At 46.2% G+C, this 16,678-nt stretch overlaps 1 protein-coding gene across 4 annotated transcripts in view; it reads left to right on the forward strand.

The window, feature by feature from the left end:
- MAPKAP1 (MAPK associated protein 1) overlaps nt 1-16,678 on the forward strand; it is a 198,172-nt gene that overhangs the window by 85,605 nt on the left and 95,889 nt on the right. For all 4 annotated transcript variants that reach the window (XM_061604014.1, XM_061604012.1, XM_061604013.1 and 1 more), the window contains exons 5-6: nt 2,280-2,452; nt 5,430-5,606. In XM_061604014.1, the coding sequence (XP_061459998.1) occupies nt 2,280-2,452; nt 5,430-5,606 (350 nt within the window). The remainder of the gene's footprint in view (nt 1-2,279; nt 2,453-5,429; nt 5,607-16,678) is intronic.

Genomic DNA, 16,678 nt, shown 5'->3' on the forward strand with positions numbered 1-16,678 from the left:
GGACCTACGCCCTGCCTGATGTCGCTGAGCTGCAACTCCCATCAGCCACAGCAAGCATGGCCAAGGAGGATGGGAGTTGTAGTTCAGCGAGATCTGGCGGGCCAAAGGTTCCCCACCCACCTGCAAGAGTTGCACTGCAGACTGGAAGGGGTCCCGTGGCACATCGACTGATGTGGAGAGAGTCCCCTGGAGGTGGTAGTGTTATTATTTATTTATTAATTAGTCACTTCCCTCGCAAATGCAACCCAAAGCTACTTACAACCACGATTTGTGAATGCAGATAAAATGCATGGATCTGGCTCTCATTCTCCTTTTGCACGCTGGATAGCGATGTAGCCTGCTGCCTCTTTCGTGGCTGTATGTCCTGGTCTCACTGTAATAACACCCCCCACTTCTCCTTTTTTGACGTGGATCCCCATGAATCTATTTAGCTGCCAAGCGAAAGCAGCGCTTTATGCATCCAACGAAATGAGCTCTGGATCACGAGAGCTGATGCCGCAACAAATTTGCTTGCCTTTAAAGGTGCCACGAGGCTCGTTTTTCACTAGTTTTTTGCTTCAAAAAACTGGCACACAGCTTCCTACCCTTCTGGAATTGTTCTGTGAGAGTGGCAGATTGCATACAACTGCATTAAAGTGGGAAAGGGAGAGTGGACTTCTTTTTAAAGAGGATCACACTGCCCTGTGGTGTTGAAAAGTGACCCAAGGCCATCCTGTTCCTCCCTGATCACTCACGTTTTCTTTCTGGATGGGTTATGAAAGACAAACAAATACCATGGTTTAACATCTTTTTGGACATTTTATTTATTTTTTCTTTCAGTCATGTTATATACAGATCAAGAATAGTTGCAAGGCTAAACCCTTTTCACATCATAGACTTGCTTTACTCTATATTTGTTTGTTTAAACTTTTTAAAAAAAGTAATAAAAACTATTTTGGGGGGTGGAAATGACCAAAGATGGGACCATTTCACCATTTTCAAAAGTGCTCCCGTCTACAGAGGACTTAGAAAGCACAACTGAAGGATACCCTTAGGATACCCTTACCAAACTAAACTGATCACAGTCCAAGGGAAAACTCCCATTCGCCCCCAGTCCCGCAATTTCTTCGTTTGCTAGGCCACCCTTTGGTAAAACCATTTCATAAAAATGATAAAATGATGACAGATAAAATCACAATTAAAAACGGGAACCAGAACAAGCCAAAATGTCCAGCAGAGCAGCGAAAGCCAGTGTGAAAACCAGCTCAGATTATGTGCTGCAGTTCTTGGGCAAATGAAAACATTTTTACTCCCAATACGAACCGGCCCGTACTCGACGTTCTACTACGAAGGCCCTCCTCTGGGTTCCGACTCATAGGGAAGCCCGGAGGGTGGTGACAAGATCTAGGGCCTTCTCAGTGGTGGCCCCCGAACTGTGGAATAGTCTCCCTGAGGAGGTGCGCTTGGCGCCGACATTGCTATCCTTTCGGCGCCAAGTTAAAACCTTCCTCTTTTCTGAGGCATACTAATTTAAGTTAACGTAATTTTAAAATTTGCTGTGATTGATTTTAGATTGTTTTATTTTTATATGTTTTTGGTTGTATTATACTATGTGATTTTATTGTATTTCTTGTGTTCACCGCCCAGAGAGCTATTGCTAGTCGGGCGGTATAAAAGTCTAATAAATAAAAATAAATAACAAATAAATAAATAAATAAATAAATTGTGCCAAAATAACTTCACAGTCAGCGCCAGGCAAGCCTCCTTGAAGAGGACATTCCATAGTATGGGTGCCATGGCCTAAAAGGCCCTGTTTCGCATGTAATTGTATGGACAGTGCTGTCTGTATGCTAAGATTCTTTGAGATCACAGAACGGCCGCAGAATATAGTACTGGATTTCAGGATTCAGTTTCCTAAGAAACTTTTTTTTACAATGTGTGTGCAGTGTTTGGTAAAATTTTGGTCAGGGGAAATGCTAAATAAGTTTCACAGTGGTTGCGCATGGGGGGGGGAGTTTGCCCTAGTTATAACCAGGAAAAGCAGGATAAATTATGCAAAACAAAATAATGCAGATACGCATAATTTCATACACATTGTGAGGCCCATCTTATATTGCAGAATTTGCCTTGCAGAACCTAAGGTTGCGGAACTGTGTTGTTTTTTCCTTTCGCAAGAGCAAGAGCCAGCCAGCCGTTTGAGTTGCCCACCTTGGGTTGGACAGCACCCTTTTCTGTCTCGCCGCTCTTTGCCGAAACATGCAACAGCCTATATATAATGAAATCTCTTCTTCCTCCGGCAGGGCCATATTGGCACGACTGCAACCAAAATAATTGATGTCTACCTCCCGCTGCACGCAAGCCAGGACAAGTTGCAGCCCATGACTGTGGTGACGATTGCCAACGCCAAGGTGCACGACTTGATCGGGCTCATCTGCTGGCAGTACACGAGCGAAGGACGGGAACCCAAACTCAAGTACGCCCTTTCTTTCTTTACCTCCTTCTCCATCTCTTACGCACACACACACGCATTCCTCTCTCTCCTCTGAAACCACTTTTGCATAATGAAATGGATTTCCACATCAATATATATATATTTTAAACAGATAAATCTTGCTGGAACACCTCCACATTTATCAATATTTCCCTTCTGAGCTATGCATACATCTATATCTATTTCTCTTTCAATTAAATTACTGGGTTCTGTGTAATGACAAGCATATGAAGCCAGTGTTGTATAAATGAATCATCATTTCAAGATGCTCTGCCTCTTTTGGGTGCCTTGTTTGTTTGTTTTTAAAAAAGATAAATCACGTCAACTTCAGTGTCACCGACATGGCTTACATATTTATGTCCAACAGGCTTTTACAGCAGTCTTTAATGGCTGTGGCTCAAAACAAAGCAGTGTTTCCCAAACTTCTAATGTAACTGAGGAGCACTCCTCCCTTTTTCTGAATGAAAAGTTACCCACAATCAAAAGCGATGGGTAGGGCTCAGGGGGCCTGGGGAACATCCTCCCTCAGAGACTAAGGACAGAGCACGGAGGCTGTATAGGATCTGCAGGATTGGCCCTTCACGGTGACCAGACATGCAGGTACTGCAGCCTAGGTGGCACCCTTGAACCACAGAGTTCGGTTTGCTAGGATTGCAGCAGAAACAGAGTGCGGGTGGCACAGGAAGTACGGTGCCCAAGCCTGATTGCTTGGGAGCCCAAGTTCAAAACACACCTTGGCACCAATCCTGCCTAAAATGGGATGTATAGAGCTGGGGTGCAGTGGCGGCTGCTAGCTCCATGTCAGTGGGGCAGTGGCATCTTCTCCAGGTTTTAGTCTGAACTTTCAAGGAGGTGTCCAAGGCGCTGAAGCACAAGCACCTGTATATCTGTATATCTCATTTTGGGCAGGATTGGTGTCTCATACAATGAAAAAAAATGTAGTGCAAGTGACTTGATTGACTTGCTAGAACAGGGTCAGTGGTGTCTGTAAGGCTGTCTCAAACCAAGACCCTCTGGCCTCTTACTAACAGGCTCTGTCCCGTAATCCCTGTGTTTAGGGTGTACATTCCCTTTGTCGTTTCTCACCACCTTTCTCCCCGCCCCCAGGACTCAACCCCCTTCACACTCCTGAAATTCTATTTCATAACAAAATCCATCTTCGGCAAGCAATTGATGGGTCCTGCAGCTACTTAAATGTTTTGATCCCAATGTAGTTTTGCGTACCACTCTTGAAGCGCGAGATGAATTTTCAAGTCCACGTAAGCCATTAAGAGAAGTCATAACAAATCCTCCCAATGCCTCTGCAGCAAACCAGAGTGTTTACAGCAGCCAAAAGAGCAGGATTACTTCCCTGTTAGCCATCCGTTTAGCAAACATGCATGTTACAGTCCTTGGACTCAGTGGTGGGCCGAATGAGGGGCAGTAAACTGAGTGTGAATCCTAGCAAGATGGAGATGCTGTGGATTGGTGGTTCCCGAGTTCAGATAATTGGTCAATTGCCTGCTTTGGATGGAGTCATACTCCCTTTGGAAGAGCAGGTCCGTAGTCTAGGGGTGCTCCTAGATCCATCTTTGTCACTCGAAGTCTAGGTGATTTCAGTGGCTTGGAGTGCCTTCTAACACCTTCTGCTGGTAAGACCACTGCAGACGTTTCTAGACCGGGATAGCCTGACCACAGTTATCTATGCACTGATAACTTCCAGGGTGGATTACTGTGATGCATTCTATGTGGGGCTGCCCCTGAGGTTGATCCAGAAGCTGCAGCTGGTGCAAACTGCGGTGGTGCAACTGCTTACTGGGGCAGGGTATCATCAACATGTTTCTCCACTGCTGAAATAATTGCTCAGACTCCCCATTAGCTACTGGGCCAAGTTCAAAGTTATAGTTTTGGTATACAAAACCTTATGCAGCTTGGGACCAGGATACCCAAAAGATCATCTTGGCCCTTATATACTCAGCCAATCACTGCGCTCTGTAGGTGAGGGCCTCCTGCAGATACCATCTTCTCAGGAGGTCTGTTCCGCACAACATAGGAAGCGGACCTTTGATGTGGTGGCACCTACCCTTTGGAATTCCCTCCCCTTAAATATTAGACAGGTGCTATCTCTGTTATCTTTTCAGCATCTGTTGACGACCTTCGTTTTTAAACAAGCCTTTTAAATAGAGACCTTATCCCAGTCTGCATCTGTGTTGGAATTGCTTTTTAAGATGTTTTCAACATTGTTTTTTTTTAAGATGTTTTGTTTTAATATGTTTTTAAAGATGTTTTGTTTTGATATGTTTTAAAGTCTTTTGTTTTTAAGATGTTTTAAAGTGCTTTTAGTGTTCTTGTTTGCCGCCTTGGGCTCCTTCTGGGAGGCAGGGCGGAGTATAAATTTAATTAATAAATAAAATACATTAACTTTAATGTGCCATTATTACTTATTTGATATAATAAATACTGCACGGATGGATCACCTGGAGTAAGCACTCTTGAGTGAGCTGAGTTGTAGCCCAAGGTATGCGGATTAATTGGGAAAATTGCAAATCAGGTAGTCAGTGAAATAATTCACTGTCGCTTCCAATCAATACACTTTGTAAATCAACTCATTTAATTCCACACACACAAAAATGATCTATATAGATCAAGCGACCAATTAAACAATTAGCATGCGCTTTGCTATTAATTAATTTAAGCATCAGTCAAGCAATTAAAACTTTCAAATTCACACTGCTGAGTTTGGAAACCTTCCTGCCACACGACAAACATTTCGGCCGATCTTCCATATCACGCCGGAAGGAAATGGGACACTGGCAATGGGGGATGGAGAACCAGTGGATTGATGTGTGTGTGTGTGTGTGCGTATTTGTGTGTGTGTGTGAGAGAGAGGGGGGCATTACAAAACTTAAAAAGAATAATTAAAAGCTCATAATGGCATAAATAGTCACCCTAAATGCACTCTTCCTTTTGTCCGTTGCAGTGACAATGTCAGCGCATACTGTCTCCACATTGCAGAGGACGATGGTGAGGTTGACACAGATTTCCCGCCCTTAGATTGCAACGAGCCCATCCACAAGTTTGGCTTCAGCACGCTGGCGCTGGTTGAGAGATACTCGTCCCCTGGCTTGGCGGCCAAGCAGTCCCTCTTCGTCCGAATGTGAGTTCCCATGACGTCTCCTCCCCCACCCCTTTCTTTATCCGCTTAACAATCTGAGCATGCGGGCCGCTCCTAGACTGTTGCTGTTTTTGAGTGGGATTCAATCATACATACCAGTAAATTAAGGCTACACAGTTAAAGTTGATTGGGAGGTCTTGCACAACAAACCCACTTCCCCAAAAGATCAGCGGGGAAAGTGATGGGGGGAAAATGCCCTGGTAAGTGTGGGATAGCGCTTGGTTGGACACAACACCAATCAAACCTCCCCGCAAACAAATTGGAACGAATGCTCACTAAGTAGCCAGTCTTTTCTAATCTCCCTGCAAACAGATCAGGATGAGCACTCAATAAACAAGTTGTCTGGAAGTGTCCATAGTCTTTCTTTGCCACGAGGACACTCCTTCCCATGTGTTATAATTTACTAATTATTAATTTGTATCCAATCCTTTCCAGGGAGCTCAGGGCAGCATACAGCGTGTCTCCCCACATTTTTAAGATGTGTGTGTGTGTGTGTTATTTAAACAAAAAAGAATTTAAAACACTGTTATAACAACAGCTTACAAAATTAACAAACCCAATTTGGGCTGTAATAATCCTTAAATGAGAGAAATAAAGAAAACAGATGTACCATATCTTGACGGTGTAAAAACCATTAATGAGTAACATTCATTAATTTATCTATTTTTTACTTGTTAATTAATTTTTATTTTAATTATTTAAATAAATCTGCTATTTTTTCTTCTTTCAATTTTTTTTGAAGTTAATTTGGGCTATATACCTGCTGCAGAAGTTAGGGACATAGAAAGCTGCCTTAGACCCAAGTCAGACTCTCTATCCATCTAGCTCAATATTATCTACACTGACTGGCAGCAGCTCTTCAGGTTGACAGGCAGGGGTCTCTCCCAGACATATCTGGAGATGCCAGGGATTGAACCTGGGACCTTCTGTGTGCAAAGCAGAAGCTCTACCGCTGAACTACAGCCCATTTGCAGAGCCGCCCTCTCAAAGGTCAATATTGCTGTGTGTGTGTTCTGTGCTGCCTTTCAACTCTGGAAGGACTCCAAAAGCAACTTAGATCTCTAAAATATAAATATTGTCAATACAACTGAGAATAAAACCTAACAATGGCAGTCTTATTGGGAGTAAGATATTGATAAGACAATATTTAAAACACGTCAAACTTCTGGTGAAATAAAAATACATTTATTGTTCACCTAAAATCTTTGAGAGGGGACCAGCCAAGCCTATGTAGGGGGAAAGAATTCTGCAATCTGCGAGCTGTCACCAAAAAGGCCCCGTCCCACATCCAGAAGATGAAAACGGGACAAAGAGGACAGCCTCAGATGATGAGCTCAGTGAGGTGAGCAGGTCTGTAAACCTCTCTGAAAATTATATGTGCATTTAAACACAAGGGAGTAAAATGGCCCTGAATTGAAGTGTAGACTAACTCTAAGAGAAATGCTGGTCAAGGCTTTTCCCATTGTTTTTCCATAAGAGGCAGCCATTTCCCCTGTGAAATTATATCACTCAAATCCCTTGCCCATTTAATTCTCTTATTTAAAGTTGCTCTCTCCACATTTTATAGGAGTTGGTACCACTTACTCAGCCTTGTAGTGAAGCCATAAGCAACCAGGAATTGCAGGCAGGCAGGTCGGTGGGGACCAGGACGTAGCTCAGTGGTAGAGCATTTGCTTTGCACGCAGAAGGTTCAGCCCCCGAAAACTCCAGGTAGGGCTGGGAGATACTTCCTGCCTGAAACCCTGGCGAGCCGCTGCCAGTCAGTGTAGACAATACTGAGCTAGATGGACCCATGGTCTGATCAGGCAACTTCTTATGGTTGGGCTGGCAGAGGAGGGGCGGGTCAGTCTGTTCCTGTCAGGATCATTCAGACCACGGTATTCCTGACCTCTGTATGGATGTGAAAGTTGGACAGTGAAAAAAGGGGATAGGAGAAAAAACAACTCATTTGAAATGTGGTGTTGGAGGAGAGCTTTGTGCATACCATGGACTGTGAAAAAGACCAATAACTGGGTGTTAGAACAAATTAAACCAGAACGATCACAAGAAGCTAAACTGATGAAACTGAGCTTATCATAATTTGGACACATAATGAGAAGACATGATTCACTAGAAAAGACAGTGATGCTGGGAAAAACAGAAGGGAGTAGAAAAAGAGGAAGGCCAAACAAGAGATGGATTGATTCCATAAAGGAAGCCACAGACCTGAACTTACAAGATCTGAACAGGGTGGTTCATGACAGATGCTCTTGGAGGTTGCTGATTCATAGGGTCGCCATAAGTCGAAACTGACTTGAAGGCATATAACAACAAAGTAACCTTTATTGTTTGTGTTTATCGAAATTTATACACCGCCTACTAGAACAAAAGACCTCTAAGTGGTTTACAAGACAGTCTAAAATATTCATTTAAAATACCAGTTAAAAAAACAAACATTACAAACAGGTTATGTTGAAAATGTCAGATAAAGCCAGGTATTTAAAGAATTTTAACAACACTTAGACCTGCTAAGATTACATGCCAGAATTCCATGCCTGGGTAGACTTGCTGAAACATAAAACGTTTTAAGCAGGCGCCAAAAGTGAAGTACAGTGATGGCGCCTGCCTAATATCATTGGGCAGGGAGTTCCAGAGTGTAGGTGATTTCCTGCAAGTGGAAAACAAACTTTATGTGAAACTTGCAAAACTGCCAGTTCTGCAGACCTAAGCCATTAAATGGGCACATAAGGGCCTATTTACTTTATGGGCTTAATTACAAGACTTCACTTCTTTTCCAAATCAAACACTCAGCTACTGTCAATTCTTGGTCTGGACCTTGATTATTATTTTTTTAATTAAATCCACCGCCCACCCCCGGGAATTACTGAAAATGTGCAGTCCTCTCCTCATGTACAGTCCTCTCCCCATCCTTTCATTGACCTGCTCATATAAGATCACAGGCCAGCTTCCCTTTCAGAATCTGATTCTAAATGGGCTTTCTTTGAAGGACAAAAGCATGTTGTGGCATCCAAAGCAAAGATGGCATTGATGGGGGTGTATATCTCATAGAGCTAATCATTGGCTAGAGCACTGGAAAATCCAGCAGTGTGGATTATACATGTTTGCAGATTCCATACCTGTGTGTGTTGGTTGCTGTCCAGCTCCTTTTGTTGTTTGGGGGACAAATTCCATGTATATGTATGTGCAAATTTCACACTTGCATATCTAAAATGGTGCTTTGCATGTTGTTGCAAATTGCACATGTCATCGCTGTCCTGATGAGTTCTGGCCCTAAAGGACGGAACAAACGTCATCCGCCCAACTCAGTGTTTGTAAATCTGCCTCTGTTTTTCTCTTGAAAAGGTCTGGGCAGAAGGTGAGGCTTTCCATGTGTCTATCTTGAAATGACAGAAGTAACCAAATATATATATTTTTAAATGGATGGATGCCTCTCGTCTGCCTGCCACAGTTTTTTTCTTTTTTAAGAGGGCTCTGATAAATCCAGAGATTGAAAACTTGGCCCAGAGGCATTTTCAACATATCTGAGAGATTTGCAGTTCTCCAGGAGGTAGACTTGAACGTATGTTGGGGCCCAAGCTGCGTAGGTCTTTATAGGCTAAAAGCAGCACCTTGAACCACACACAGAAGACAACAGGGACCTCGTTGCCAGAAAATTGATGTAAAGACTCAGCTGCCTGTTCTGTGCCATCCGAAGTGTCCCCGTTAGCAAGTGAGTTAGGGGCACGTTTAGCCCAGGAGCCTCTAGTTGCTAATTCCTTCTGCAGCAAACATCCAGAGCTTGTCCTTGCGTTGCACTGAACCCGCTTCTTGGATATGACACACCTGGCCAAGCCAGCAATTACAGAGCCTTACTGGGGGGGGGGGAGCAGTTCCGGCATGGCATGCTTTGGCAGCAAGCCCTTCGCAGAACTTTGTTTTCTTGAAAAAGTCCAGCCAAGGCAAACTGTCAACCACCAGATTTTCTTTATAAATACCTGGTGGCAGAGGTCTGAGCACACGTTTAACGTTCTGAGCCGAGAGTGGTTGTCTTTGTGGTTGTGGAGAGTAGTAAATAATTGAGTTTGATTAGGGAGAGGCACCTCATCATCCTCCCCCCACCTGTGCCCAGCTGGTAGGGGAGGGTCAAAATGAAGCCATTAGCTGTCTCTCTCGCTGGCATCTCCAAGCGCTCAAATACATCTGTGTCTTATTTTCTTTTCTGGCACAATCAGACGAGCGAGCTAAGCAGGCATGACCAAATTTGGCAAGTTCCAAGGACTCTGGCAAAGTTACACAAGGAGAAGACGGGAGAGCAGCCGTCCTGGCTTCGAACGCGGCCGTTAGTCTGGTGAGCTGATGGCTTTTGGAGAACAATTAGCCGGGACAACAGCAACAAAAAAAGGCGTTTCGTCTGTCCAATGTCAAGTGCTGCTCTCCCCCTGCAAGCTGCTCTTCCTCGTCGAGCGGGATTTTCCAGGCTATCTGAGCGTGTGCCGTCACACCAACGTAGCTGGGAAACGGAGACATGGGCATTTGATTTCAAGGGGCTGCTCCTCTTCGATGAGTCTGAAGAGCCAGTGTGGCGTAGTAGGTCTTGGCAAGAGTTGGGCAACAGAGACCTGGATTCACATCTCCGCTGCAGCCGCAAGGATCGTTGGGTGACTTTGGAACAGTCGCTGGCTCTCAACCTAACCGAGTAGACCGTAGCTCAGTAGTAGCGCATCCGCCTTGCGTGCAGAAGGTCATAGGTCCAGCCCCTGGTGTCTCCAGATAGAGCTTGGGGAATGCCAGAGAGTAGATAGTACTGACTAATGGTCTGACTCAGTGTAAGGCAGTTTTCTATGTGCCTATGTTCAGACAGGGTTGCTTGGTATGCAGCTGGTCCCAGGTTCAATCCCTGGTGATGCTTGCTTTGGCTGCCTTGGTGGATAGTCTTTGCCGAGCATCAGACAGGGGGAATGTGTCCCGGTTCGCTCTGCCAGACCTCTCTGCTGCTTCCGTTACCTTCAACATGGTGGCCTCGTGGGCTGCCTGGCTGGAACAGGACATGGAGGCGCTGTTTTAAGGTGGGCCCCACCCTCCTTGGAAGTGCCACTGGGGCTACTCCTATGGGGGACATTGGCCTGTGGTGCCCCTCAAGGTTCCATCTCGTCTCCCCACTTCGTAACATCTACAGGAACCCAGTAGGGGAAGGTCCTCTTTGGGGGTTTGGTGTCAATATCCTGATGACCCCTGACACGGTCTCTCCTTTCCTGCGGGAAGGGCCGGAGCTCAGTGGCAGAGCATCTGCCTGGCATGCAGAAGGACTCAGGTCCTCAGTCCCTGGTGTCACCATGTGGAGCTAAGAGGGACTCCCTGCCTGAAACCCCAGAGAGTCACTGCCAGTCAGTGTAGGCAGTGTTGAGCTAGATGAACCAATGGTCTGATCTGGTATAAGGGTGCTTCCTAGGTCTCTTCTGAAACTGAAGAAGCTGTTCAAGTTCGGATATCGGCATCGACTGGGTGCAGACGAATAAATGGAAGCTCGATCCAGGCAAGACAGGGGCACTCCTGGCCAATCAAACAGCAGATCAGGGAAAAGAGGTTCAGTCAGTCTTCGATGGGGCTGCACTCCTCTTGAAGACTCTGGTTTGCAGTTTGAGGGTACTTCTAGGTTCGGCCCTGAACTTGGATGTCTAGGATTCAGCAGTGGCCAGTATACCAACTGTGCCTGTTTCTGAAAATGGTGGATTGGAAACAGTGGCGCAGAGTTTGGTGCTGGCACGTCGCACACTTCCGTCACAAAACATCCCGAGGGAGAGGAGAAGGAACTTGACCCAGGACTGTCGTTTTTAGCAACGGGCCCTTGTTTTGGGTAGCCTCTGGCAGTGCCAATAATAAGGGCAGATAGCATTGTACAGAATAACCCAGCACACATTGAGCCTGAAACAGCATTTCTTCAGGGGGAAGCTCAGTCCAAATAATAAGATCCCCATCTTAATCAGAAGGAAAGACCCTCTTCAGCAGTTCCTGTTGCCTGAGGGCTGTGTCAAGTTCTGTAGTAGCTGCATAGATGATGGTCATGATGATTGAATTTGGTAGATATCTCACAGTCATAAATACAAACCAGTTAGTTCAGAGCAGACTGAACTAAAAGGCTGAAATGAATTGGATTTTCACTAGTACCCGTCCTTTCACTACATAGGCCTGAGCTGAAATTATTCACTGCTTTTCGTGAACAATTCTGCAGATTCAAAAGCATGTGCACCGCCTCCCCCCCCCCCACTTTGGAAGGGTTTTCATTAGAAGTTATGGAAGTGTTTGCTTTTTTATTTAAAATTTTATTTTGTGTGTGCAGGCTGCTTCTCTTTCTCTCTTGCAGTGTCGTCATGTAGGCAAAGCTGATTGCCTGTGTAGAGTAATGACATGATTCCCTGATTGGTTGGGATGGCCAGTGTGACCATCCAGGAAGTTGACTGAAATAGTAACCAGGATTTTTTTTAAAAAACCAAAAAAAAAAAACAGTGCAGAAGTATTTGAGGGTGGGGGGTCACCAAACAGGATTGAAAAAAGATGAATACTTCTAAAGGTTCCCCCCCCCCTGAAAATATATCCTCTTCTCCCTCCTCTCCTCCCCCCTCCCATTTTTAACTTGATTGGCTTTCCCAGTCCAATACCGATTAGCTGTTGGTGAACGCAACAGTTATGAGAAAGTTTTGCCTTCTGCAAGACTTAAGACACAAAAGAAGAAGTTTCAGTCTCTTCTTTCCCCCTCACTACTTTTTTCCCTCCCTTGTTTTCTTCCCCCCCAAAAAACCCTAGTTATTATTTTTCATAAATAACATAATATAGATAAATAAACATAAATATGCTCTTATGCAAAGGAGGGGGGAGCTTCGCATGTCCAGTTTGACACCCAGCAATAAACACCTCTGGAATGTACTGAGATTAAAACACTCGGCTATTTACTTATATTCTACGCCACATGTTTCAAAACATCATAAACCGATCATTTCTTTCTGGGCATCACCTTTAAGCTTTTACACTAGCCAATAAAACTAGCCCTCCTTAACGCATCTCTGTTTTCGTTCTCTCCGGCAGTGAGTTAGCGTAGTCCTGACGGGCAGATTCCCTCTGAGCATTAACGGATGTGCCCAAGCCAAGCCCAAGGGTGAGGCGATGCGCATGACACCCCCACACACACACCCTGCCCCAAAGCGCCGGCGTCCTCCTCCTCCTCGCCTCTCTCCTCAGGGTCGTGTCGCCTTTCTCTTCCCCCCCCCTTCTTTTCCTTCTTCCCCATTTTCCCTCCCCTGAACCTTGCCACCCTGGCTCCGGCGTCGAGGCTGTAAAGGAAGATGGAAAGCCAAGTTACCTCAGAATGATCACTATCATTAACATTCACGGGGGGTTCACTCATCATTCCTGACTGCACAGACATGGCAGGCCGCTATGAAGCGTCCACAGGTGTAGCCCAGTGATACATATTACATTGTGCCACAATGGATTTATGTATTCTGTAACAAAAGAAAAGTGTAATGAAAAAATACAGAAGGTAATCCTTTATTCCTCCACCGCACAATTTATCAGTAATGCCGGCGGATGATAAGTGCCAGGGATTTTCCTTTGCTTGATTTAACCTTGTCACCCAGGTATGTTTTCGTAAAATGATTGGGGGGGGGCGGGGAGAGGGTTGCAGAGAAGCCAGCAGCAAGAGGTTTCTTCTCCTGGTCCAGTTTTTAAAAAAATGTTATTGTCATCATCGGAAACACCCAAAATATAGAAAATGGATTCATTTCTTAATGGGTGATGCAATATCCTCCACCCCCCATTCACGTTTGAAACCGGTATGGTTTTTCCCCCCTCCCTCGCTCATGACACGCTAACTCAGGGCAAGCTGATTGGCAGTAATTTCAGGAGTGACATGAGGAAGTGTAACTTCACGCATTGTGCAGTTGATCTGTGGAACTCACTGTCACAAGGTGCAGGAACGACTACTGGCTTAGACGCGTTTAGAAAGTAGATGGGGCACGCTCATGGAGCCGTTGACCCTGATGAATTGAACCGAGGGAGAACACCTTTGAGTATTAGGTGCTAGGGCCAAATAACGGGGGGGGGGGAGCTGTTGTGAGCCCTCAGAGGCATCTGACTGGCTTGTCAGTATTGGAACACAGGAAGCTGCCTGGTAAGTAAGGCAGCCAAATTGATCGAGGAAGTCTAGGAAGAAAAAGGCAAGCAAGGGGGAGGGCTTGATGAAAAAATGGAAATGGCCTGCCTTCAAGTCGATCCCGATTTATTTAGGGTGTTCATGGTAAGCGGTATTCAGAGGGGGGTTACCATTGCCTCCCTCTGAGGCTGGTCCTCCCCAGCTATTTAGGGCCTGCTCAGCTTGACACAGCTGCACAAGCCAGCCCCATCCTTGTCCGCAGCTGCCAGCTAGGGGGCAACTGGGCTCTTTGGGACTATGCAGCTTGCCCACGGCTGCACAGGTGTCAGGGCACGTCACCCCTGAGCCACTCACTGTGGGGGTGATCTTTAGCTGGCCCTTGACACCCAGGAGACACGAGTGGGGATTTGAACTCTCAGACTCTGGACTCCCAGCCAGTCTCTAGAGGTGTGTAAAAGATTATGCACGGTGTGGAGGAAATGGATAGCAAAGGAAGGTTCCCTTCCTCTCTCATATTACCAATAATACAAAGAAATCTCCATGTTGAAAGATCCAGGGCAGAAAAATGAAGTAATTCAGCTCACAGCACCTCGGTTAACCACAGAATTCGCTCCCACGAGATGTGGCGATGGCCATCAACTTGGACGGCTTGAAAAGGGGATGAGCCAAATTTGCAGAGGATAAGGCCTACCAGGCACAATGACTATGTCCTCCCAGCACTGTCGGAGTCAGTATGCCTTTGAATACCAGTAGGGAATCGCAAGCCACTCTTTGGACTTGAACTGTTGTCACGCAGAGGAGGGCCAGGAATCTCTTCTCGATCGCCTCTGTCAGCGAGGACAATCCTGGGCTAGATGGGCCAGTCTTCTAGCTCGGTATAAGGTGGCTTCCCACATACAATAGGAGATAAAGAATTCCAGTTGTGAGTGGGAATGCACGCACAAGAGAGAGCAACAGAGCGCAAACAAGTGGCCAAAGCAGAGATGTTTGCAACAAGGAGGAAAGCTTGAACCAGAAGTGTGGAGTGAGCAACAGATCCAAGCGTAGAGGACAGGAAGGAGGTGATTCCAAAATTTCACGTGCGCCTGAAAAAGCGAGGCACTGGGCGCATGGATGCCGTGTTCTCCTGACAACCCCGCGCCTCCCTTTCCAAAGCTAGACCCCTGCTTGTCAACCCTCGACTCTTGGAAGACTGACATCGTGGCCCCACCTGGCCCGGCTCCAGAACAAACATCCCAGTGTTTACCATTTCAGGCTGCGCTTTATATTCTGCAGCCGTTGCCAAGGCCTCACTTACGCAAATAGTTCCACTAAATATAGTCAAATGCAGGGCTTTCTCCACTTTTCTCCTCCCCCCTCTCCCAATTCCTTGGCTTGTGCTTCTCCCTCTTCTTTTTTTTAAACTTTACTTTGATCAGTAAAATAAACTTTTAAAGATTGGTTCTGGGACGGCCTCCAGGTTCTGAGGTAAAGGATGGCTGGGGTTCAGCCATGATTCAGTAACGGAGCGCTCGTAGCAATTAACTTGACAGCTTTCAGGCCACGGCGCGCAGGCATATCCAAGCTGAATAGGATTTTGCTCTCAGGAAGGGGCCCTTTATGTTTTCGGGGGGTGGGGATGCTGGGGAAGTGGGTTTATTCACAAATGCAAGCATAAGGGACACCAAAAGAGCCTGGCTGCTGGATCAGGCCAGTGGCTCCTTGTGTCCAGCGTCCTGCTCCCGCAGTGGCCAACCAGGTGCCCCAATGGGAACCCCACTAGCAGGACCTGAGGGCAACACTACACTCCTCCTCACTTGTGATTCCCAGCAACTGGCAATCAGGCGCACGCCTCCTCCGACAGTAGAAGGAGATCGTAGCCATTGTGCTGAGCAGCCGATGATAGCCTTCTCCTCCATAACCAAAGCCCAATAAAGTTGGCCGTTCTCTTTGCCATCCTTTGTGCTCTTCATAGGGCTGTTTCCCCTCGCCAGGAGTGTCAAGGCCTTTAATTGGAAGCTGGCTAAGAGGGCCCAAGGGATAGCTCTTTTTCTGGACTGTATCACTCCAGGCTGCTTGGGGAGGTGGTTGAGGAGGATTTGGGGAGGGGATTCCTTGAACATAGAAAACTAGCATGTCAGGATGAAGGCATGCTAGTTATGTAAACAAAAGAGCAGGGATTCCTTGAACACAGAAAACTAGCATGTCAGGTTATGTAAGCAAAAGGTGTGTGTGTGTGTGTGTGTGTGTGTGTGTGTGTGTGTGTGTGTGTGTGTGTGTGTGTGTGTGTGTGTGTGTGTGTGTGTGTGTGTGTGTGTGTGTGTGTGTGTGTGTGTGTGTGTGTGTGTGTGTGTGTGTGTGTGTGTGTGTGTGTGTGTGTGTGTGTGTGTGTGTGTGTGTGTTTAAATGGTGCAATGTTCCAGCACCAATACAATTTTTAATTCAACGCAGGCAAAGCTGTGGCCTTTGATTCTCTCGGCTAGGATTTGCTGCCACCAAATGTGGTGTGATGTCCACTGGCTTAGATGGGCTTAAGAGGGCATTAGACACATTTGCAGAAGAGGAGGTCTGTCAATTGGCTATTAGCCAGAATGGCTGGTTAGAACTTCCAGGTTCAGAGCAGTGTCCGGTATTTCCCTGGGGCTGGGAACCTTTTCCAGACCAGGGGCCGTGTTCAAGTGCAGTCTGTCTCGGAGCATAAGATGCTGTGGAGGGCTGTGGCTTTCATGCCCAGTTTGTGGGCTTCCCAGAGGCTTTTGACTGGCCAATGTGGGAATGCAGAGACCTGCTTTTATACTGAATCATACCATTGGACCATCTAGCAGCAGCATCAAGGATTTCCGTCTGGGGCATTCCCAGCCATCCTTGGAGATGCCAGAGGTTAAATGGGCTCCATACAGCCCTTCCCCAAGAGTTAGACCGAGCCAGACCACTGGTCCATGTAGCTCAG

The sequence above is a fragment of the Rhineura floridana genome, chromosome 20 (genome assembly GCF_030035675.1).
Source record: "Rhineura floridana isolate rRhiFlo1 chromosome 20, rRhiFlo1.hap2, whole genome shotgun sequence".
NCBI lineage: Eukaryota > Metazoa > Chordata > Lepidosauria > Squamata > Rhineuridae > Rhineura > Rhineura floridana.